General features: G+C 59.1%; 1 protein-coding gene across 5 annotated transcripts in view; it reads right to left on the bottom strand.

The window, feature by feature from the left end:
• Positions 1-3,986: 3,986 nt before the first annotated feature.
• Positions 3,987-24,223, bottom strand: part of TRANK1 (tetratricopeptide repeat and ankyrin repeat containing 1) — a 58,015-nt gene continuing 37,778 nt past the window's right edge. For all 5 annotated transcript variants that reach the window (XM_027835829.1, XM_027835828.1, XM_027835830.1 and 2 more), the window contains 6 exons: positions 22,366-22,469; positions 22,136-22,268; positions 20,916-21,061; positions 14,109-17,167; positions 12,349-12,447; positions 3,987-5,278 (listed from right to left, as the gene is read on the bottom strand). In XM_027835829.1, coding sequence (XP_027691630.1) covers positions 5,178-5,278; positions 12,349-12,447; positions 14,109-17,167; positions 20,916-21,061; positions 22,136-22,268; positions 22,366-22,469 — 3,642 coding nt within the window. In that variant the 3' untranslated portion in view covers positions 3,987-5,177. The remainder of the gene's footprint in view (positions 5,279-12,348; positions 12,448-14,108; positions 17,168-20,915; positions 21,062-22,135; positions 22,269-22,365; positions 22,470-24,223) is intronic.

The following is a 24,223-nucleotide window of genomic DNA, read 5'->3' as shown; positions in this document are numbered from 1 at the left end:
AGTGCTCGCAGACCTGGAAGCCCGCGTGTCAACCTGCAGCATCTTCTGCTCGACACCTTCCTCCAACCAGGGCCGAGCCCGCTCTCTGGTGCCCGGCAGGTTTCGGTGGCCATTGTTAGACGCTGCCCGAACAACTTCAGAGCAGCGCAGAGCTCGTCAGCAGGCCGGACCACTTGCTTGGGCTCCGTGAGCGTGCACGCCCCTCTTTTCCAGTAGCCCCTTGATATGCGACACCAGCAAGGGGTCCCTCTGTTTCTTGCTTTCTGCCTGACGGGGCACAAACCTCTCCCTTGCTGCTTGCCTGTAGACACGACATCTGGATCCTTCCCAGGCTCCTCCCTGAGCCTTCTCTCATGAATGCAGACTGAGGAGGGGCTTTTCCCTCTACCTAGCCTTCCACAGCCAGAGTACCAGAGACTGTTTGGAAGCTGAGGGTGGGGGGTGGAATGTCAGGCAGTCCTGGGGGATGAAAGAGAAGGGAAGGCCTGCTGAGGCCCCAGGTGCCAACCTCCCTGCCCACTGCTGGCCCTGATTTCAGGTGCAAACTGAGCCAAAAAGCCCCCTGGTGCAGACCAATCGGTGGGACCAGAATTTGGATCCTAAATCTGCCTAACTGGCACCAAGGATGCCACCCCCACCCCACCCTCCAGCAAAATGATAGCATTTGTCCCGGGTGGGTTCCATCCGCCTGGCAGGCCATCCGTCCTTCCTGCTTTCAGTCCTAACTCTCTCCTCCAAATAAAGAAGTCGAGGGCATCGTGTTGGCACCAAAGTCCCAGCCTAATGCCAAAGCCTCTGTGAATCATGGAGTGAGATCTGGGAAGCCCCGGCTGACCCAGAGGGCAATGGAAAGTGGCCCAGTGGGTATGATTTGCCCCCGTATTGCCTGAGATTCCAGGTGAGCAAAGAGCAGGATGAGACCCTCCTTTAAAAAGGGGAGCCTTTATAGAAAAGGCATAGACATGAGAAGTCGGGGGAGCAAGTGCCCATGCCTCAACCCCTCAAGTTTGGGGTGATGAAGCAGCCGGCATTGGCACAGGGCTTGGACCCCTTCCAAAATGCTTTCCTGTTTGCTATCTCAATTAGAGCTGCCACCGCCCCAGGTGACTTCTCTGAAAAACCACGTTTTTAACAACCAGAAGAGACACAGTCCCAACGTGAAAGCCCCCAGGCAGAAGTCAGTTCCGCTGTCTCTCTGGTTCTGTGCCCCAGAAAACAAAAATGCCCTGAGGCTCCCCTCCCCACCTCCCATCTGTGAAGCCAGGAGGCACCTGGCTCAGCACCTGGTAGAATGCTAAGTGACTCCAGCCATGGCCGGGCTGCCAGGAAACCCAACCAGCATTCCCCCGCAGGCTCCAGAAGTCTAGAACCCACCCCCACCCTCATGGGTGCTCCCCTTGTTCTGTCCTTCAGCCCTGGATAAAAAGAACCAGCACAATGAGGCTCCTGCCTCCACAGGAACCACAAAAGCCTTGGTGGGTTGGGGGCTGCTCCCTGGGGAGCAGGCGGGAGGGGGGCATTATCTAACCTTAGGGCTAAGGATGGAGGTCATTTCTAATGCAAAAGTTCCAGAGCAAGTGTGTACAATGGCAAGAGCCTAAGTCAGGGGGCCTGGGTTCCAATCCTGTCACTACCTGGATGACCTTGGACAGCTCACTTCACTCCCCATCCTCAGTTTCCTCATCTCTAAAAGGAGCCTCCGCAGGTGCGCTCCCTGTTCACTGATACGAACAAATGCCCCAGACTTGATTAGTTTTTACTAAGGTAGTAAAAACAGTTGGTACAAACGACCCTTCCCCCCCACCCCCGCCCCCCAGTCTATACTACCGTTTCCCACGAGTACTGACAGGAGACAGGAGAAAGTGCGTTCTGGCAAAGGAGGAACGTCCCGGCGCCCTGAGAAATGCCTCAGCTGGAGCCCGCAGCCTGTTCGCGCTAGCCACACCGCTCTCAGTCCATCGACAGCGCGCATGGAGACGGGGGAGGTCGAGCTGATTGATGGGCGTGGTGACCGAGCACCCGCGAATGCCATGCAGGTGGCGGGCTCTGAGGGGCAAGGGATGTTGGGGACATCACATCCCCAAGACCAGCACAGGGGTCGGGGTGCCGGCCAGAGACGGCCAGGAGCCTTCCTGCTCTTCCTGGCCCGGGCTGCGTCGGAGAAGGGGAACAAGGTGAAGGCGCCTCCGTGTCCCCAGGAGCACAAGATGAGGCGAGAGAGACGTCTAGGATGGGGGAGGGGAGGGAGAACGTCGCTTTATTTTGCTTAATTTTTGTTAATGCCTTTTACTTTTATGTCACATTCATCTCAAAATTGAGTCCCTGTGGGGTAGTGGATAAAATGCTGGACTTAGGGTCAGAAAGACCAGAGTTCAAATCCTGCCTTGAACACTTACTGGTTGTGACCCTAGGTAAGTCACTTAATTTTTCCTTATCTGTAAAATTAGGACATCGGACTCGATGATCTCTAAGGTCCCTCCCAGCTCAATATCCAAGACCCTACGACCCAAACGCAGCCCCTCCCCTCCCCAGGAGCGCTGAAGGTGAGTTTTTTAACCACGGAACAGGGGCCATAGGAGCCGAGTGCAAGAACGAGCGAGGGCCTGAGCAGGGAGGGGCAGCTGGCCAGGGAGCTAGGCCGAGGCTTCCAAGCACGGCCGACGGCCACTTTTCATCCCGGGAATTCTTGGGGAGGTGGTCCAGGATGGAAGCACCGGTGGTCCTGGCACAAGAGACCCCGTGGGTGGCCCAAGGGAGAAGCCACTCCAGCCGCTGGAGTGCGATCAGGCCCCAGGCAGTCCAAGTCAGCCACCCTCCTTGCCTAGCGACACAGCCGAGGGATCCCTGAGGTGTCTAATGAGCTGGTGGGCAGAGCACTGCTGCCCAGGTGCTCAGTGGTCAGGGAAGCCTGAGGCAGCTGTCCTCCCACAGTCTGGGGGCACAGGCCAGGACCGGCCCCGCCTCCGTAGCAGGTGACCAGGGACCTCCAAAACCCACGCCCTCTCTGACTGGGAGCTCGGTGTAAATCATTCCATCGGTACCAGGTCGCCAGGTGAGACCCTCCCTCACCAGGAAGAATTAGGGACAATTACCACCATTAGCCCTTTCCTTTAAACTCCAGCTGGAGTTTATTCCCACGGGTCCTTCCCCCAAATTAAATGAGCAATGGAATGGCTGGGGCATAGGAGGAAATGACCGATGGATCAATCGCCCTTCTCCCTGCTCCAGCCTCAGGGAGAGGCCTCTAGTCCCCACCAGGCATCTGAGAAGAAGCTCCCCCAGCCCCAGGCTCTCCTAAGGGAGAGGCCAGACCCGGTACTCACGAGGGCAAGGAGCCCTCCGAGGGTCCCTGTCAGGGCAAGCCAGTCAGGGCATCTTGCTGGCAAGGCCAGATAGACACCTGCTATCCTCAGTACCATCAGTGTGTGCATGCATGTGTGTGTGCGTATTCGCTTATGTGTGTGTGTACACATATAGCATATATGGCATTCCCAAAAGTGCTGGTGCAGCTTTAACATTTAATAACTCCAGAAGAAAAAATGCTATCAACTTCTTTTGAAAGGTTAATTTAAATTTCACACAGCTGTCCATCCCCCAAATCTGGCCTCGGACACTGAGTCTTTCCTTTCGTGTAGTGGACAATGACTTCTCAGAGGTGGGAAAACCAATCACTCCAGACTCGGGAGCCATCCCAGGGAGGAGGCTGGGGCACCCGCTTCTGGGCCCTCGGCTGAGCAGTAAAGGGGGGCGGGCGTCCTGGGTGACCCTGGGCTCCTCCCATGGCACGTGTGCTGAGGAGGCGCAGGCTGCTGGGTGGGCCTCAGTGACCCAGGAAGGTTCTGGGTCTGCACAGAGGGCAGGAGATCCCCCCACCCACTGACCAGGGTGGACGCTTAGGGTTTAACAGGCTCCCTCGCAGAGTGACCCAGACCCAGACCCAGACCCAGATCTAGACCATCAGTCAATAAGCACAGAAGACCAGCAGCTAAGAGAAACCATCTGGATTTATAAAAACTTGATATACAACAATATTTTTGTTTGGTTTTGTTTTTGGCAAGTAAGAGCTATAAAAACGTCTGGAACAAAACCGAGGAACAGAAAGAGACAACTGCAGGGGCGGAAGGGCCTACGGGAGGCCCCGCGTGGGCAGCGAAGGACAAAGCAAAGAGAAAGCGAAAGGACGCAGCAGACAGAGGTGACGGAGGGCAGCTGAGGGCACATGCAGCCTCCCTTCCTTTCAGGCACTCAAGGCAGGCCGGCATTTCCTCTCCTCACGCGCTCTGTGAGCCCTGGCGTGCTCAGCAAAGGGTGGGCCCCTTTCATCATCCGAGCCTGCACCGGACACGGAAGGACGCAGGGCCGGACAGAGGGCGGCTGGAGAGGAGGAGGCGCAGCGTCGAGCTCCGTCAGAAAGGGGGCAGGGGCTCGCCTTCATTAGTACTGGGGTGGGCGACCGCCCGTAAGGCAGGCTGAGCTGCGGGGCACGGGGCCTCCCCCGGAAGGGCACAGAGAACAAGGACTCCATAGGACACAGGGAAAGGACATTCCTGACCTAATTCTGAGGTAGGCACGTCTCGGTCAGCGCAGGAAGCTGAGGCCGGCTGTCGAGACCGAGGAAAGGCAGGCTTTGCTTCCAAAGAGGGCTGCCTAAGAGAGAACGTCTGGCCCAGACCCTCTCCCCACGGCTCCATGCAGCCTGCGGGGTGGTCTGGGGCGGGAGAGAGGGGCAGATGGAGATGGGCATTGGGAGGGCCAGGAAGGCACGGCTCCTGCTCCCACCCACGGAGCATCCCTGTGTGCAAGAAGAGCGCGGCATACCTCGGGCACATGGCGCCTCCTATTTACAGTTGTGCCCACGTGCCGCTGACACAGGGCAGGAGGGGCGGTGCCGGCGGCTGCTCCAAGGGGCTGGGCCAGGCCACGAGGGCCGGCCGCCCACCTCCACCGTTCTCTGGTTCTCTGGTCTAGCGACGTCTCAGGTGCAGGAGCCCCCTGGGCTTCCAGGAGGCCAGGCCCATGGGAGTCTGGTGCGGGAAATCCCCTCGATCGGCGCTGAAGGCGGGTGGGCCCCGAGAGAACAACAAGGCAACAAACAGGTAAAACGCAGAGGCCTAGCTTGCCTTCTTTACACTATGTACAGCCGTCTGGCGGGGCGCTGCGCAGTGAGGCGCAGGGCATCAGTGTCTCCAGCGCCAGCCGCGCTTCTTGGAGAACCTCCTGGGTCGGAGCTCCCCGAAGTCATCCATGTCGTTCTCGTATTCATTTTCCTGAACAATGCCTAGGGAAGAGATGGAGACAGACGTCAGCGAAGGGCCTGTGGCCGCCAGAGTCTGCCACGTGTGGGCACAATCTGTGCTGGCGTCCTCGGAGAAGGCGCAGGGACCGGCAGCTGGATGTGTCCACACGCACTCACACCCAGGCGTGCGTCGGCATCAGACACACCCTCACCACATACACGGACACACACATGTGCATGCCCACATTGCATATAGACACACCCTCACCACATACATGGACACAGATACACACGTGTGCACACCCAGATCGCATATACAGATACACCCTCACAACATACATGGACACAGGCACACACGTGTGCACACCCACATAGCATATATGGACACACCCTCACCACATACGTGGACACAGACACACTGTGTGCATGCCCACATTGCATGTACAGACACACCCTAACTACACATTCACACAGGCACACGTGTGTGCACACCCACATTACACGTAGGCATATGGGCATGCCCACACCACACGTGTGTACACCCCATCACATGCATGTACAGCCACGCCCTAACCACACACACACATACACGGACGCACATGCGTGCACGCCCACATTGCACATAAGCGCACCTGAGTGCACACCACACATGCATGCATGTACACATACACATTCACACACACGCACGTCTGGCAGGTGTCTTGCATTCTATGGCAAAGCATTCTGGTCCCAAGCCGGTCTCCTGCGCTTCCCTGGCTTGGTGCCTCTGGACCCGTCATAGCTGGGGCCCGAGGAACATCCTGCCCCGGCCCCCCAACGCCTTAAGGGCCTGCCAGGGGCCCATCCGCACCTGCCCTGCCCTTCCAGGCCCCCGCCAAACGACACGGGCCTCCTGCAGGGGACACGCGTGGTCATCGTTCTGATAATGGTCATGACCACGAATCGTGGCAGCTTTCAGGTTTGTGAAGCTCCTTTACAGATATGGCCTCGTTTATCCTCACGACAGCCTGGGAGGTAGGGGCTGCTATCTGCATTTTACACTTGAGGAAACTGAGGCAAACAGGGCTACATGCCCAGAGAAACACAGCTAGTGTCTGAGGCTGAATTTGAACTCAGATCTTCCCGACTCCAGGCCTGAGACTGACACACACACACACACACACACACACACACACACACACACACTCTCTTTCCCATGTATGATCTGAATCTTTATGGCAAAAAGCCAAATATGGGGAACCCAAATTCCACACTGAGCATCTGCGCTTCCAGGCAAGCGCAGGGCAGGAGCCGTGCAAAGCGGGGAACAGCCGCAGGAAAGCCATGCCAGCCCCAGTGACCGCTGCAGGACCCGAACGGTGTGAAACCTCAATAACAGAGAATACGTCACCTACTACGGGCCAGCACCTGGTCCTCACAACAACCCTGTGAGGTAGGTGCTGTTCTCATACCCATTTCACAGTGGAGGAAACTGAGGCCAACAAAGGGGAATGCCTTAGGCAGGTGCCTCAGCAGAGAAGCGCTCCTTCGGTCAGACCCTCGGGGGGCAGCTGGTCTCTGAGGCCCCTCTCCCTCCTTCTCAGTTATTTCTCTGCCATGGGGCAGGGCTGGGGGAGGGAGCGAGTCCTAACCAGTAACATGAAAACAAAAGGTGCCTATGAAAAATGCGATAAGACCATTTGGCACCAACAGTTTACATATCCTGGCTTCGGCCAGACTTCCGCCCCTAAAGGGGAGGGGACAACACATGCCAGGGAGTGGGTCAGGATGGGATTCGTGGCTAACTCTACCCCACCCCAGATGGAACCAGATGGAGACGCTGGGCACGTTTGGAGGACGAGCCCAGCACACGGGCTCGGGAGGGGATGGCAGCATCCCCGTGAGCAAGGTGTGCACTGGGCAAGACATTAGGCTGGGGCGCCTCACAGCAGGGCTCAGGGGAGAGACCCTCCTCACACACACACGTGCACACGTACATACACACGTGTATACACACACACACACACACGTACACAGCTCCACCTGACAATATGGGCACCCGGGCCGGTCTTCGGCAGCCGCAGTTGGGCACCCAAAAATCCAAGGAGAGACCCCTCAGAAGGGTCTGAGGGCACAAGGATGGCCAGCAGGGGACACCTCACAATGAGCCCATGGGGGGCTCATTTCAACGCTTCAGCTGCCGAGATCCCCAAGACCCCTGAGCAGACGCCAGAGAGGCCACAATCCGCACCAAAGGGGCCGCCCAAGCCCCAAAGACCTGCTCAGACGGCCGTCAGCTCCGAAAGGGGGGCCCGGAGGAGGACTGAGGCCCCAGATCCCAGCCCGGCAGGGGGCCCTTGGCCCCAAACATCGAATGAAGGCACTCTTCCCATGAGGCTCCTCTGAGTTAGCACATAACGCTCTCCTTCCACTTTACGGCACCCCGTCCCCCCTGGCCTGCGTGCCCTGGCCGACTCACCCGCTCACGCTAACCGTGGCCCTGACTTCCTCAGCTCCAGCTGGGTGGTCCAGGGCCCTGGCACCACCACAGTTTGTTTTCTGAATAGCCAGCAGTGACGTCCCTATCGCTGCCTTCCGTCCTCTGCGCTTCTGCCAAATGCACTTAAAAAAACGATCCCGAGAGGAGGCCCCAACCTTCCCCTGCCTGCCCGGGGTGTCCACACACCAGCTCAGACGGCTCGGGACGTCTCTGGGCAGGGCCAGGGGCACCTACTATGTGCTGGGCAGTGTACAAAGCACAGGAGGCACAGGGGACAAAAATCCGACAGTCCCTGCGTTCAACGAGACCTGTGTGCAAGGGCAGGTCTGTGCAACAGAAAGATGCGGTCACGGGGGAGCTGGGGCACCCTGGGAAAGGCGCTACGCAACAGGGCATGCGTCGGCACAGCTATGTACCAAAGTAGGCGCGAGAGGAAGAACCTGTGATGGCAGCGGTTTACGTCACTAACCCTCGAGCACGCCAGCTGAGGAAGCTGCCGACCCTTTCTCAGGAGGTCCTTAAATACACAAAATAAAATGCAGAGGATCACAAAGGACAGTATTAAAAAACAAACTCACAGACCCAGGTTAAGAGTCAGTGCTGGAGGGACTGCGGGAAGACAGAGATGCACACTAACACATTGTTGGTGGAGTTGCAGAGGTAAAGTGACTATAATGTCCACACCCTATGACCCGGAGACTCCACGACTGGGCTTACACCCCGAGGAAGCCATCGATAAAAAGAAAGCCCCCACAGACTCTGAAATACCGACAGCGGCACTTTTTGTGATAGCAAAGAACTGGAAACACGGTAGAGCCCATCGACTAGACCGTGGTAAAAGGACACGGTCCATGAAGGTGAAGGAACGTCCCAGTCCTCTAGGAAATGACGCATGTGACGGATACAGAGAATCCTGGGAAGAGCTCCATGACCCGCGGAGGGAAGGCGGCAGAGTCAGGGAAAGAAGCCACGCTGCGGCTGCAGCGTCAGCAGACGGAGGGGCACACGCAGAAAACGAAAGGGGAGATTCTGCATGCTTCTGGACTTCTTCAGTCTACATGGGTTGTGTGCATTCTTCCCTTCTTCTTTTACTGACTTTAAAAAACTTCTATTTTTTAATGTGATTAGGTTGTAAGCTCCCCCAGGACAAGGCCTGCCTCTTTCTCTCATTTGTATGGATAGCACTTGGCGCAGCAGCACCTAGTAGGTGCTTAACTGGCTCTGGGGGAAGTGATGGAAGCCATCCATAAGGAGGAAGCCGAGTCCCCTGCCCTCCCCCCAAAGCTGCCTGGCCTGGAGAGGCAGGACCCAGGCGGCTGCTGGGGCAAGTCTAGCGCTCACTCCTTGCCAGAGTCTGCCTCTAGGACCGCAAAGATTCCCCTCCCCGCCCCAGCTCAACTGCCGCCTCCTCCTCCTCCTCCTCCTCCCCCTCCACAGCCTGACGGAGCCCAGGAGGCCCAGGCTCGCTGGTCATCCCTCCTCACACGGCCTGAGCCAGAGGCGTGCCCCACGCTGTCTGGGGCTGCGTCTGCCCTAAGGTTCGTCCCCTCCCCTACAGATGCCCAGGCTGGGCTGGAAGCACCAAGTTTGTCTCTAAAATGAACCCATTAGTTCATGATTTAGATATAAAGGCTGATACTGTAAGCAAACTGGGAAAGCAAGGAATAGTTTCCCTGTCAGATCTATGGAGAACAGAAGAATTCATGACCAAACAGGAGACAGAGAACATTACGAAAAGCAAAATGGATAACTTTGATTACATTAAATTGCAAAGTTTTTGCACAAACAAAGCCAATGCAACTAAGATTAGAAGGAAGGTAGAAAATTGGGAAAGAATTTTTACAACCATTGTCTCTGATTAGAGCCTCATTTCTAAAATATAAAGAGAATTAAGTCAAATTTATAAGAATACAAGCCATTCCCCAAATGATAAATGGCCAAAGGATATAAACAGACAATTCTCAGAGGAAGAAATTAAAGCTATCTATAGTCATATGAAAAAATGCTCTAAATCACTATTGATTAGAGAAATGCAAATCAAAACAACCCTGTGGTACCACATCACACCTATCAGATTGGCCAACACGACAAAACAGGAATGTTGGAGAAGATGTGGGAAAGTTGGAACACTAATACATTGTTGGTGGAGTTGTGAACTGATCCAACCATTTTGGACAGCTATTTGGAACTGTGCCCAAAGGGCTACAAAAATGTGCATACCCTTTGACCCAGCAATAGCACTTCTAAGGCTATATCCCAAAGAGATCACACAAACGGGAAAAGGACCCACATATACAAAAATATTCACAACAGCTCTTTTTGTGGTGGCAAAGAATTGGAAATTGAGAGGATGCCCATCAATTGGGGAATGGCTGAGCAAGATGTGGTATATGAATGTGATGGAATACTATTGTGCTATAAGAAATGATGAGCAGGCGGAATTTAGAAAAAACCTGGAAAGACTTATATGGTCTGATGTTGAGTGAAGTGACGAGAACCAAGAGAACATTGTACTCAATAACAGCCACGTCGTATGATGACTAACATTGATAAACTGAACCCTTCCTGGCAATACAAGGATCTAAGACATCTCCAGAGGCCTTGTAATGGAAAATGCTATCCACACCCAAAGAAAGAACTATGGAAGCCGAATTGTTATTTTTTTTCTCTTCTGTTGAGTTTTGTTTCCTCTTTCTGATGGTTCCTCCTATTGGTTTTAATTCTTTACTTACAACATCAGTAATGTGAAAATGTGTTTAATAGGAATGTAAATGTATAGCCTATATCAGATTATGCACCGTCTTGGGGAGGGTGGAGAAAAATTTTAAACTCAAAAGCCTATGGAAGTGATTACTGATAAATCAAAATAAATTAATATAAAAATAAAAAATAAAATAAAACAAAATAAAATGAACCCATTACTTTGGAACCACCAATCCAGCAAACCGCCAGGCAGCAAGGTAGACCTGATCACCCCCCAAGTGCTGACGCTAGAGGTGGTGACATATGGGGGTGGGGCTGGGGCTGGGCTTGTAGCCAGGACACCCAGGCTGAGCAGGCCGGTGACCCGTAGGCGGGGCACAGCAAAGCCTCAGTTTACCTGTCTGAAAAACAAAGGAGATCACCGAGCGCTGCCCCTCGTGTTACAGATGAGGAAACTGAGGCAGGGAAGGCCTGAGGGGTCAACCATAGTCCACTGCCTCATGGCCCCGAAGGTGACGCCCCAAAGGCTCTCTCCTCTCAAGTCCCACACATAGGGACAGCCCTGAGCTTAGGGCCGGGGGCCCGAGGGTGTCTTTTATGACGGCTGCAAGGACTAGGAGGCGGCCAGAGGGGAGACCACCGAGGGTCCAAGGTGCCCGTCCATGTCTCGGACACGCTCGTCGGCCCCCGTCCCACAGGTGTCACATGACTTCCCCATACATGGCTGATGAGCAAGGGAAGAGGAATTTGAACCCAGGTCTCCAGACATGTTTGGCACTAGGACCCCCACCTCCAAGGAGAGAGGGGGTCTATGGGCACCTCTGAGCTCTGTTCCTTTACAAAGAAACTGCCTTTGAAAAGGCCACTTCAAATAAATCGCCTTGGGATTCTGAGGGCAGGGACCAAGCGTGAGGGGGCGCCTGGCCCACGCACAGGCCTCCCCAGGGATTTTGCTGGTGTAGGGAACTCCCGGGTGAGGAAGCTCCCTCCACCACAACAGGTCAGCCTGCTCTGCCCTGAAAGTCACAGGCAGGATGCCTAGGTCTTGCTGGCTCTGAGGCCTGCCCTCCGTCCACCACAATACCGTGCCTCTTGGGCCACTCAAGGAAAATAAAGAAAAACCTGCTACGACCACAAGATGAAAACTCCCCATTCCAAGGGAGCCAGCTCCACCTTGGCTTCCTGGCGCTTGGACAAAGTGAGAGGCCGAGCCTCCCAAACCAGGCCTGACTTTCCTGCGCTCTGGGGGCCCTGGCGAGCCCAGAAGCACACAGAGAACGGAAGGGACCGCAGGGCTGGGCAGCGTCACGAGCGCACGCCTGCAGCTTTGCTGCTCCGGCACTCACAGTCATCCCCCTGACCTCTTGGAGGCCAGCCCCAACCGCCCCTTCCCCACACCGGCGGGGGGTCGGGGACCGGCCGCTCTTCTCCCTGTCCTGCCAGCCTCGCCTCCGCACTGACCACTGACCTCTCACATTCACTCGCGACCGGTGCCTCGCCCGCCTTTGTCCAGACATCCGGCTCGGCTCTCTGCCCCTCCCCGATCGCCACACGACTGACCCCTGGCTTGCCCAGACCTCACGCGGCCTCCACGGCCCTCTTCGCCGCCTGCAGCCTCACCCAGCTCCACGCTCGTCGAGGACGGGGACGGAGGCACCCTCATCCTGGCCCCAATTCCACACCGGGGGGGCTCCCCGTAGCTGGCACGGCGCCTCACGAGAGGTTCTGGGGTGTGGGGCACCTGCCACGCCTCTCACCCCTCCCCCATTCACCGATGGGCAACTCAGCGGTCACCCTGTGAATCTCTGTGACCAGACAAAGGCAAAGCGAGATGACCGGAACGGACGGTCCCAGGCGTCTCCATTCTGGCGCCACGACTAGTGCCCCTCACCACCTGAAAGCCACCAATGCTAACACACGGCATCCTTACCTTCCTCCTTCAAACGGTCCTCCGTTTTCATCAGCCACTTCCGAGCATCACTGACAGAATGGGCCAAAATGTTAACCAGCCTAGTCATCGTCTCCTCGGCTACAGAAACAAAACATGTAGGGTGTAAGCACACGAGCAGGAGCACGGATGTCGACGGACGGTTCCCACACGCAGCCCCGATGGGCGGCACCATGTGCGCCCCTCCCAGGAAACGCCTGGGTGCGCGTGGCCAGAAGCCATGAGGCCGAGTGTCCAGCCGACCAACCGAAGCGGAAACTCTAGCTCCACAGAGCTTTTAATAGCCACACCATCACATGAAGGGGCGTGAGAAGTCTCCCAAAGCAAGGCCTCCGAGCAAGCCTCTTTAATTCCACCGACTGGCTCAGGGCTAGGGAGGGAAATGATTTGGCAGCCTGCATTCTGACATTTAAAGCCATTTAGGTATCCTCACTTTGTAACATCAAGTCTTACTAGGACCTACAGCCCTATAATTAGAGTTGCCAAATGGAATGCTGTGGAAAAGGCGGTTGTACCGGCGGTTTCGAAGGAAGGCCCAGCAAACAACGTCTTGCTATGAAGTGCTTCTCCCTATGGAGTCAGGGAAACGTATACTTTTACTTTGTTTCTATGAGGATCTGGGAGGTAAACTGTAGAGAGAGTGACACTATTAAAAGTGATAGCCTGAGAGAAGCTGAAGAAATTGCTCCTTGTTATGGCCGAGAAGTGAGTGAGACAGTGGCAGAAGACAGTGAGAAAGGAGATGGAGGGATCTTCTTTTCTGAAGAAACTGTTCTGACCTTTGTCTTGCAAGGAGGACTTTTCAGAAGAGAATTTACTTGGTATCTTCAGAGAAATTGAATACTGTAGGCCTGATTTTTCACGAATAAAGAAATGCCAGCCACTACTGTGAAAGTTGGAGGTGACTCTGGCTGTGACATTTCTCATAGTCAAAATATTGCAAATAATTACCTAAATCTATATTTATTCTCATTCTGTGTTACAAATTGAATGTATTAAGTCATTTTGCTATTTAGTCATAAAGAAAATCATAGTATTTAATGTGTAGAGAAAAAAGCTATTGTTGCTGGGAAAGAAAGTTTCTAACTGGTATCTAACGAACTGTGCTGTGTCTGGAGCTAATTAACGAGTGAAAAAGAGGATACTGAAGCAAGAGACTTAGAAAAATAACACTAAATGAGAGAAGGAGCCAAGCGGCGGGCTGACCTACAAAAGAACGGCAGCCAGATTTAACTGAGTGTAGCAGGGAAGTGCGTGCAGAGAGCGGCCTCGCGAGCGGCCGCAAACAACCTTTCCTCAGAAAGTTCACGTTTCCCCCGTCACTGCTCCTGCTCGCACCGAGCGCTGTTCGCTCGCTGAGCGAGACGTCCGGTCTATTTAGTGCGAGAGCGGACGAGTCAGACTGGGATGAACTCACCCCATCCCGGGCTCCGTCGTGCAGAGCTAGCCCTCGGGACCTTCCTTCTGGCGAGGCCGGAGTCTTCCTACCGCCCCTCCCGGCACTCAGCGCTCTGTCCTCACATCTCCATCCGAGACCTCACCCCCACCGCCTCGCACTGAGTTCCCACTGCCCGGCCCCAGGGCACAGGAGGTGAGCTCCAGGAGGCCACGGGAGCGCTACGGGTGAGCTCCAGGTGGCCACGCGGGCACCGGAGGGGGGCGCCACGGGCAAGCTCTAGGCAGCCACCGGAAGGGGTGCTACGGGGGCACCACAACCTGGGAGGAGGGGGTCCCAGCCTTACCATCAGCCCAGGCCTTCCTCCTGTAGATGTCCTCCACCGCATCCAAGACCCTTTTAATATTCTCCAGGATCTTTCTCTGAAGAACCTTGTTGTGCTCCTGGGCGCCCAGGTGGCTCTCGGCCCCGGCGCTCTGCGCGACGCTCCTCACAACCAGCTTGCCCTCGCCGATGGCCGGGTCCACCCTCGCGCTGAAGAACTCCAGGTACCGCCGGTAGGCCGCGTGCTGCTTTTGGTGGGCTTCGAGGCGCACGTGCTCCTCATAGGACTCGCCGGCCTCCACGTCCGCACTCCCCTCCAACACGTCCTTCTCCGTGGGCTCGGCCTCCACGGGCATCAGGGCTTCCGCCGACTCGGCCTCGAAGGCCTCCCTCAGTCTAAAGTAGTTCTCCAGGCCCTGAATGAACTTGACCCCACACAGGTCGCACTGCGTCCGGTCCACGTCTGCCCTCCTGAAGTTGCCGGCGTCTGGCTCGCGTGGCTCCTCCCAGAAGGGCTCCGCCTTGGCGCGCGCCCGCCGCCGCCACCGGATGCAGAGGGAGACAAGGAGGCAGACCCTCCAGAGCTGGCGGCAGCTGGAGATCTTCTGCAGCTCCCTCCGCCGTTTCTGGAAGACGATGGAGGCGAGCACATCCTCCCTCTCCTCCGCGGGCTCATCGCGGTCGCACTCGGCCTCGGGGTCGACCACGAAGGACTCCGTGGGCCGGAGACCGAGGAGCCGGTTCAGGTTCACCTCCTCAAAGTAGAGGCCCCGCGCCACGGGGCCCCTGCCGTGGCCCGGGTCCCAGCGCCAGTAGCAGTCCACCAGGAACTCCTCGTCGCGCTCGTAGAGGAGGGCCTGCAGGGCCTCGGCCACCGCCTTCATGTCCGCGGCAGCCAGCACCCTGTCCACCACCCTCAGCAGCCTGAGGGGCACCCCGGAGGGGAACTCGGTGCGCATGAGCCGCAGCCGGGAGGCGATCTCCTGGAAGTGGCGGCACAGCACGGGCTTGTAGCACGGCCGCACGACCACGTCGGCGTTGACGAGCATGACGAGGCACAGGACGACGGCGCGCTCGGCCTCGCCGGACTCCACGTGGCGGACGTCGCCGAAGGCGTCCAGCAGGACGTCGAAGTCGCCGTTCTCGCAGCCGCAGAGCACGCGGGCCAGGTAGGCGAGGTGGAAGCGAAAGGCGCGGACGGCGCGGCTCACGTCCTTGGGCTTGTACTCCTGGATGATGGCGAAGACGTTGCACGGCTCCCTGTCCTCGTCCCTCCTGCCAAACAGGTAGTCCCAGTGGTGCATGAGGGCGATGTAGCTGCGTGGCAGGCAGAGCGCGGCGCCCTTCCAGAGGCGGGCCAGCACGGCGCCGCAGTGCACGAACTGGAACTCAAGCAGTGCCAGCGTGTGGCCGACGGCGGGGACAAATGGCTCCCTGCAGCGCCGCACCAGCACGTTCATGAAGCGGAAAAAGAGGCGCTTGCAGTCCTCGGGGTCGCGGGACACGTAGAGCCGGTCCATGGAGCTCTGCAGCAGCCGGATAAAGCACAGGTGCGTCTTCTCGGCGCTCTCCTCGTCCTTGCGGGGCAGCAGCATGCCGCAGCGGCCCTCCACACCCTTGGCCCGTGCCCAGTCGTCGGGCTCCGCGGCCAGCGCCCTCAGCTCCTGGCCGTAGTCCTCCTCCACCTGGAGCAGCAGCTTCTCCAGCTCCTCGGGGTAGCCGGAGGACAGCGCCAGGGCCCACATGGCGCTCAGCCACAGGTCCGTGGACTCGCGCCGGCTGCGGGCGCGCTCGTACCGGAAGCGGAAGCGCACATACTCCCTGAGGGCCCCGTGGTAGGCCCTGACGGAGCGGTAGCTGGGCCGGAGCATCTCCCGGCACGCCACGGGGTTCTCCGACATCACCCTCTGGTGGAAGTGCTTAGGGAAGACGACGTCGAGGAGGGCCCCGCAGAGGCCGTAGGCATCGGCCGGCAGCAGGTCGTCAATCTCCTCCAGCTCGGGCGCCAGCACCCTGGGGAACACCCGCTTGGCCTCCAGCAGCAGCCCGTTGAGGGCGGCCAGGTGCATCCGCGACTGCACGATGGTCCTGGCCTCGCCGCGCCGCAGGGGCCGGTGGAAGTCCTCGCAGGAGGGGTCTTCGCACCCCAGGCCGGCGACAAACCTGCCGCAGACACCGGGGTAGGTGGCGCCCAGCAGGCCCCGCGAGATCTCACACAGCCGCGCCAGCAGGTGCCTGGTCAGGGCCAGCCTGACGCCGTCGACGGCCACCAGCAGGTGATCTCTGGCCGCCTTCTCCTGCAAGCCCGGGTTCAGGTCCAGGACGATCTTCAGGATGGGCCCGGGCTCGCCATGGGACATCTGGCAGTGCCCGGCGTCCACCTGCGAGATGCCGAAGAACTCAAAGCATGACTTGACCATCTCCTTCTCGGCGTTGCTGTTCACCCTCTTGAGGGCCCTGACCAGGTGCAGCAGCGCCTCCAGGCCTTCCAGCGCCAGGGCCAGCAGCTCGTCGGCGCCTGGCCGGCAGTGGCACATGACCTCATAGAGCGCCTCCACCGCACCTGCGGGGTGGTTGAGGTGAATGAACTTGTAGAAGGCCACCTCGAGCCGCGGGAAGTCCTTGAGCAGGACCCCCTGCAGGAAGTAGGCCTCGGCAATGCCCGTGCGCTGCCCTGTCTGGTAGCAGAGCGCCAGCGCCTCCTTCAGGATGGTCTTGGTGTCCTCCAGGTCGGAGCCCCGGGCCACGTTGAGGCGCGCGGCCTCCAGCAGGCAGGAGGCGCGGAAGTCCTCATCGGCCGTGAGCCGCGCTGCCTCCCGCAGGAAGCCATGCTGTTTCATGAGCAGGGCCGCTTCCTCGTGGCGGCCCTCCCCCTTCAGCAGGGCGGCAGCCTCGGCCAGGTGCTTGCGGGACTTGAGGAAGGCCAGTTGGTCCTCGATGTCGAGCTTGGAGAGGACGGACATCATTTCTCTGGTCTTGTTCAGGTTCAAGTACTTGGCTGCGGCCTCCAGGTAAAACTGGCTCGCGGAATAGGACAGTTTAGACACGGGCTGCGCCTTGGCCCTCAGCATCTCCTCGTACCTGCGGGGCCAAAAGACACAAAGAGCCGCTTACTAAGGACAGGTGGCCCTGCGGCCTCGCCCCACCCCCCAGACACTCCCAGCCTCAGAGACAGACAACAGGAGGACAGCCCGGGCCGTGCACCCAGTGGGACATCCGGCCCGGACCGCCTGCCCAGTGGGACACACAGCCCGGACCGTCCACCCATGGGACGTCCGGCCCGGCCCGCCCTCCCAGCGGGACATGCAGCCCGGACCGTCTGCCCAGCGAGACGTCCGGCCTGGACCGTGTACCCTGTGGGACGTCCAGACAACACGCGACCTGCTCAGATGGACCGAGAGATATGAGGAGCAGGGGGCCAGGCCTGGTGTGACGATACCTTGGCTACGGGCGCCATATTGCTTATCCGTGGCATCTGGAGCGTTCCATCTTTGTCTCCCCCATACCCAGCCCAAGGTCTGGCCCACAAGAGAAGGCCTGAAGTCACTGCTGCTGACCATTCTCATGTGCAATCGGCCACTGGGGGCTGGGGGACCCAGACCCACTCGCCCGCTACTCAGAAAATTCCCAACAGTGACTCGTGACCCCGCACAGCACTGCCCTCCACACGTGATCTCCCTGGAGTGTCGCCGTGCTATGCTTATGGTAACTGCTCTTTTTCTAGATGAGGACACAGGCCCAAGGAGAGATGACTTGCCCAGGGTCCCACGTGCCTCGCTTAGTCCAAGGCCGCTCCCAGGGTCACGCTGGCAGACGAGGGACGGGGGCCCAGTGTCCCCACCAGGGAACGTCCCAGGCGCTGCGCCACTCCATCGCCTCCCACTGGGATCCTCATCCCAAGCAGGCCCGGGTGGCTCGGCACCGGGGGCCACCAGAGCACTCCCCGCCCCGCAGGGCACTCACTCCCGTACGAAGCTCAGCCTCATTTCCTCCCCTCGTCAACGACCAGCCAAGGCTGTCCCCCGCGGGCCTGGGCTTCCTCAGTGCCTTGAACTCGGGAGGTCCCAGCCATACAACAGGGGCCTGCAGCTCTGTGAGGCTGCGTAACCGGGTTTAACCCGAGGAGACTCAGAGAACACACGGGGAGCAGCGCCCCCACCCAGCCCAGGTGCCCTACTGGGCCCCAGGGACAGCAGCCTGACGCCCCCCACACACCTCTGCCTTCTGCGCTAAGCCCAGTCACAGATCACCCAAGGTTCTGGGCTCCCCCGAGTGACCTCCTGTCCCCCAGACCCCCATCCCCTAGATGCGCTCTGCCCCCGTTAGAACGGGGACTCCTTGGGGCAGCTAGGTGGCACAGTAGATAGAGCACCGGCCCTGAATTCAGGAGGACCTGAGTTCAAATCCAGCCTCGGACACAAAACACGCACTAGCTGTGTGACCCTGGGCAAGTCACTTCACCCCACTGCCTAGCACAAAAAAACAAAAAAGAACGGGGACTCCTTGACAGGAGAGCCTACACGCCTCGCTCAGCGCCTGGCACACAGCAGGTGCTTAATAAATGCCTTTTCACTGATCTCCTTCAACACACTCTAAGCCCTGAGCCCCAGCCCAAGGCCCCCCAGCAGACCGCAGCCAGCATCCCTCCAGACCTGAGGGCAGGGAGAAGACGATGCCGTCCGCCGGGCGAGACGGGAAGTCAGTGCCTGCTCCGGCACCCCAGGACGATCTGGGGTCTGGGGCTGCCACTGAACAGCTCTGCCTCCCTCACTCACACCTGCTCCCCTTCCCCACGTGGAGGAGCCCTGCTTTGGGAACGCGACCATCTGGGCCCTGGTGGCGGCGGGATGACGTCGCGCAACTCCCTTCACCTCCCTGGGCCAGTTTCCTCACTTCTGGTGTTTGGGGAGAGCCTCGAGGGCCCTGGGGTCTCCCCCTCCTCGGAGTCCTGGGTTCAGGGGAGGCAGTCATCTCCCCGTGGCTGCCAAGAGTGCAGGCCACAGGTCTGAGAGCCACGGAGCCCGGGCAGAAAATCCCACCGCCGTCCATCCGACAAACGGGCCCCAGGCTGCCCTGGCCCCGCCAACGGAGAGAAGGGCAGGGACCTCCTCCCCATCAGGGACGGATGCCTGCCTACCCCTGCAGAGTGCTCCAGGACCAGCAACGCGCCGCCCACACACGCACACACATGCACGCGCACGCACACGCCATCTGACCCCGAGAGGCAAGCGACACCGGGAGAGAGTGGGAAAACAGAGGCCGAGAGAGAGAAATGACTTACCACAGTCACCACGGCCACTAAGCGGCGGAGGTAGAGGGAGAGCCCCGGTGTTCCTGCTCCCAAGCTGGTGCCCATTGCCCGGCACCGTTTGGAGCTGGGGAAACGAAGCTTCCAGAGAGACAGGGGCTCACGGATCCGGTCAGAGCAAGCGCAGCGCCGTCAGGCCGTGGGGTGGGGCCCAGATCTGACTCTATTCAGGGTCTAGGAACCCGAGCCGTAGTCATGGCCGGGTCAGGTCAACCTCGCAGGGGCACCGTGGTACCCCCCAGAGCGAGGGCACCCCGGGGACCACCCACGGGGGCAGGGGACTCGGGGCAGAGCGGGTTCCTTGTCTGAGGGCCACCTTGGTCTCTGACCCTACCCCTCCTCTCCCCGCTCCCCGGGGAGCCATCCCTTATGACAAAGAACGAAAAGAGAAAGAGAGAGAGCAGCTCAGTGAGACCAAGCGACACACAGAGTGGGTCTGGCCGCGTATGCCGTGCTCCGCCCCTGCGGCCCCCCCGCCCACTCTGCCGGGAATGCCCTGCCCCGCATCCTCGGGGCTCTCTCCAGCTATGCTCCCGCGGTCCCTGCGCGTCAGCTCGCACAAGCATGCATCAGCTGACCCCAGTCTTCCCAAGCTCCTGCCTTCTTCGCACTCATGTCTCTTGGCGACATGCGTGCAGGGGAGGAGCCATTCCCCAATCAATAGGCGACCTCCCTGGGGCGCGCGGCCCAGCGGGGGGGATCTCTGGGTCACGCTCTGAACGCAATGCCCCACGGCGCGGGGGACCAGCTGGGCCCCCCGGGCGTGGGCACGCGGCCTTTCTGAGCCTTCCACCCTTGGCTGTTCTGGCCAGTCTCGGGGTGAGGGGAGCCCTCGGGGCTCTGCAACTGCTTCTTATTCTCCCAGGTGCGGCGCAAGCTTCCGGATGGCTGCCAAAACGTGCCACTCTTCACGCCCTCTAACCGCCGATCCACTGGGGAATGGCTCCCGGACTTTGTGCCCGTCAGCGCCACATGGCTTGGACATCAGACCCGGGGTTCTCCCTATCAACAGCCTTCCTTCTCAGCCTAGCCGCGCTGCTTTTGTTCATGCACTCAGGCTCCGGGGGGGGGGCCCTCGCCAGGCCAAGAATTCTCCTCCAGCCTCGGCTGTGCCAGGTGCCAGAGGGCACCTCTCTCCTCTAGGCTGCTTTGATATTCAGGGAGAACGTCCCCACCACACCCATTCCTGACTCTGTCTGGACAGATTCAGGAAGGAGCGTGGTGAAGGGAGAACGGCGGACGACACCCCCCCCCCCAGCACAGCGGTCGCATGCAAAGGGCCGAGCGGGGCCCCCACTATCCCACGGCCAGAAGCGAGGGAGGTCATCGCCCCGCCGTTTCCCCTTTGCGACATGCAGGGGAGCCCAGCAGGGATTCCGCGCCTCCCGCACAGACCTGGCGGAGGCAGGCTCCGGGACGAGGGCTCGGCTCACAGCTCAAAGCAGCGAGGGGCCGGGACACCCACGGAAGAGAGGGGACGCTCACTAAGGAACGGGGGACACGCATGACAGCAGCACCTACTTCTCCACGGCCTGTGCGGCCTCCTCAAAAAGCCCCTCCTGACAGTACATCTTGAGGGCAAGATCAAACTCCTGGATCTGCTCAAAGCAGCGGAAGGCGTCCTTGTAGCACTGGCTTCTCTTGTAAAAGTAGGCGGCGTCTTTGATCTGGGGGAGGAGAACGCAGAGTGAGCAGGCCTCCTGGCGGGGAGGAGAGCTGCAAACTCTGGAGAGAGGTGCCCAAGAGGGCAAATGGCTTCTGCCCTCCCATGGGACCCTCGGTGGCAACGTGTCGCCTCCTCAGGCCCGGGCACGGCCATCGCTACTGGGGGGCTCCCCCACTCTGACCCAGCCTCCGTTCGGGGGGCAGGTCCGACCCTGTGGCCCACTCCCCATAATCTCCGGGGCTCCCTGTGGCTGCCGGGGTCCACGATGGATGCCCCTCCCCCTGTCTCTTCCAGGCAGCCCAGGCCTCGGGGGCTCCTTTCTCCAGGCCTTTGCCCAGCCTGAGCCCCTGCCCAGAAGGCCTCCCCTCTGCACCCTCCCCAGCCTGGGCATTGTCTGTAGACAGGGGTCTGCAGGCCAGTCCCCGCCCCTACACACACTTGACTGTGAGGCCTTCAAGGGCAGGGCCCGTTCTGGCCTTGCTCCATACCCCCTGAGCTTAGTACAGAGCCCAGGCCCGTCAGAGGCAGGTGCTCACTCAACGCTCTGCTGACCGGCTGCCTGAGTCCGTCCTCCACATGTCCCAGGTGTCCCCCCAGCAGCAGTCCTGTGGGTGATGCCACGTGTGCGTGGCAGGCCACGGGCCAGTGCTGAGGGGGCTGCCAGTCAAAGGGTCCAGGGAGCTGCTGACCCACAACCCCAGAAGGCTTCCAGGGAAATCAGAGAGCAGCAGCCCTCCTCCCACACATGGGATGAGCTCCATTTCCCAGGTGGGCCGCAAGAAGGCGGGCCACCCTCAGCTGATGCCTGGTCAGCACACTCTGCCTCCCTGCTCTCAGGGACTTTCCACGGCCCCCGAGACAAAACAGATGCATCTGGTGGGCACTGAGAGCCTTTCACAGCCTGGGGCCTTCTCGCTCTTTCCCAGACTCAGCATCCCACCTTGGTGGCTTTGCCTGGGCAGTGCCCCATGCTGGGAGCGCCCTGCCCCGGAGTCAGTGCGGGACAGTGCACGCACATGCGCCAGCCTTAATAAAGGCGGTCGCCCCTCCCTCTGCCCTGCTGGCCGCCCCGTACCTTTCCTAGCTTCTCACAGAGGAGGCCAGACAGCTGGAACTCCCTGGCATAGCCCAGGCACTTCAGGGACAGCTTGGGCTCGCCGCACTCCAGGTAGGTCTTGGCCAGCTCCAGGTACTCCATCTGCTTCTCCCTGGGGCGGGCGGCAGAGGGGGGAGGGGGTGAGTGGGTGCCCCAGACGCCCTTGGCTCCACCCCCAGCCCCACTGCCCGCCGGCACCGCTCCCTCACTTGGGGCTGACTTTCTTGGATTTGACATTGAGGACGGCATGGTGGGCCAGGGCCAGCTTCTCCTTGTCGAAGGCAGCTCCCTTCTGGTAACACTTGGCGGCCACCTGGGGAGAGGAGTAGAGCTGGTGGGCCAGGAGGGCGGCGTCCGGCCCTCCCCCACCTCCCCCAGGCCAGGGGCACCTTCCCCCGCAGGGTGCTCGCTGCCCACGGCGGCAGCACGGACCAGGCACTCCCTGCTTAATCAAGAAGACTCAAGCCGCGTTCTCACCGGTTCCTATTAAACCCATTTCACAGATGGGGCACCTAAGCGAGACATGGGGGGGTCGGCTGCTTTGGGGAACAGGAGAAAGCCTCGGGGCACGTCAATGCCAGGTGACTCAGGAGGCTGGGGCCCTGTCCTTGCCAGGCAATGGGGCCCATGGGGCAACACTCAGTCTTTGCCACATCCAGGTCTTGGATCCTGGAAGCCGAGCTCCAACCCCCAAGGTTCTCAGGCTACCACATGCACAAAGTTAGGGGACGAGGCAGCGGGTCACACGGTGGACAGGGCCCCAGGCTGGGGGTCACGAAGACCCGAGTTCAAATCCAGCCTCAGACACTCACTAGCTGTGGGACCCTGAGCACGTCACTCCAACCTGTTTGCCTCAGTTTGTTCAACTGTAAAGTGGAGATAATAACCACGCCCACCTCCCAAGCTGTCGTGAGGACCAGATGAGATGTTTGTAAAGGGCCTAGTGCACAACAGATGCCCTGTAAACGCCAACACAAGGCCGAGGGGCCGGCCCTGCCCAAGGCAGATGGCGGCAGAGGCAAGCCAGAGCCCGGCCCCCCCTCCCCATCCCGCGGCACCATGGCTGATGATGGGGGCGCGCGGGCCAAGACCAGCAGGCTCCCAGGCTTCTGCCACCGCCCCAGCTGAGCCATCAGGGACAGGACGACGGCCTCCAGAGGGCTCACTACCAGCACATCTCATCCACCCGTGGAGGCCGGCCACCAGGACCCCATCCACGTGGGCACCGCCAAGCGGCTGTTCCGTGGGCCCTGGACTGACCTTGTACCACACGGGCAGCCACGGATGCCTGACTCTAGTCCCCACTGACTACCCAGGGGCCTCTCTGGGCCTCCTCTAACATGCCACGGGATTAGCACAGCTGCCCACTGGCCAAAAGGCAGGCCTGACCCACTTCCTCTTGGGTCTGGACTCTGCCCACGTGGCGCTATCCCCTACTCCCACCGGGGGGACCAGGCTGGACGAGGCTTCAGAGACAGGGCCAGCCCCGACTGTGAGGCCCAGCCTTGCAGGATGACCACTGGGTGATGAGTTCTCCAGCCAGGGGGACCTGGGAGACACGCACACGGGGTTCTGAAGTACCTGCCGTGCAGCAGAGGTGGGAGAGGCAATTCCAGGCCGGACCCTAGAGAGCTGTTAGAGCGCCAGAGCCCTGCGCGGCAGGAATGGATGAGTAAAGGAATGAATCTGTGCACAAGGGAATGAGTGCATGCCTGGCACTCAGTAAGCGCCATATAAGTGTTAGTTATTATCATTACTACGAATGAATGAGTGAGTGAATGAACGAGTAAGTGTGCGAGGAAACGAATGAGTGCCTGGCACACAGTAAGTGCCATATAAATGTTAGTTATTATCATTACTACGAATGAATGAGTGAGTGAATGAACGAATTAGTGTGCAAGAAAACGAATGAGTGCCTGGCACTCGGTAAGTGCCATATAAATGTTAGTTATTATCATTACTATGAATGAATGAATGAATGAGTGAATGAACGAATTGGTGTGAGAGGGAACCCAATGATTGCCTGGCACACAGTTAGTACCATATAAAAGTTATTATCATTACTAT

This window comes from Vombatus ursinus, unplaced genomic scaffold (assembly GCF_900497805.2).
Source record: "Vombatus ursinus unplaced genomic scaffold, bare-nosed wombat genome assembly UNPS02014817.1, whole genome shotgun sequence".
NCBI lineage: Eukaryota > Metazoa > Chordata > Mammalia > Diprotodontia > Vombatidae > Vombatus > Vombatus ursinus.
Note: the sequence above shows the minus strand (reverse complement) of the source record. Positions and strands in the feature narration are given on the sequence as shown.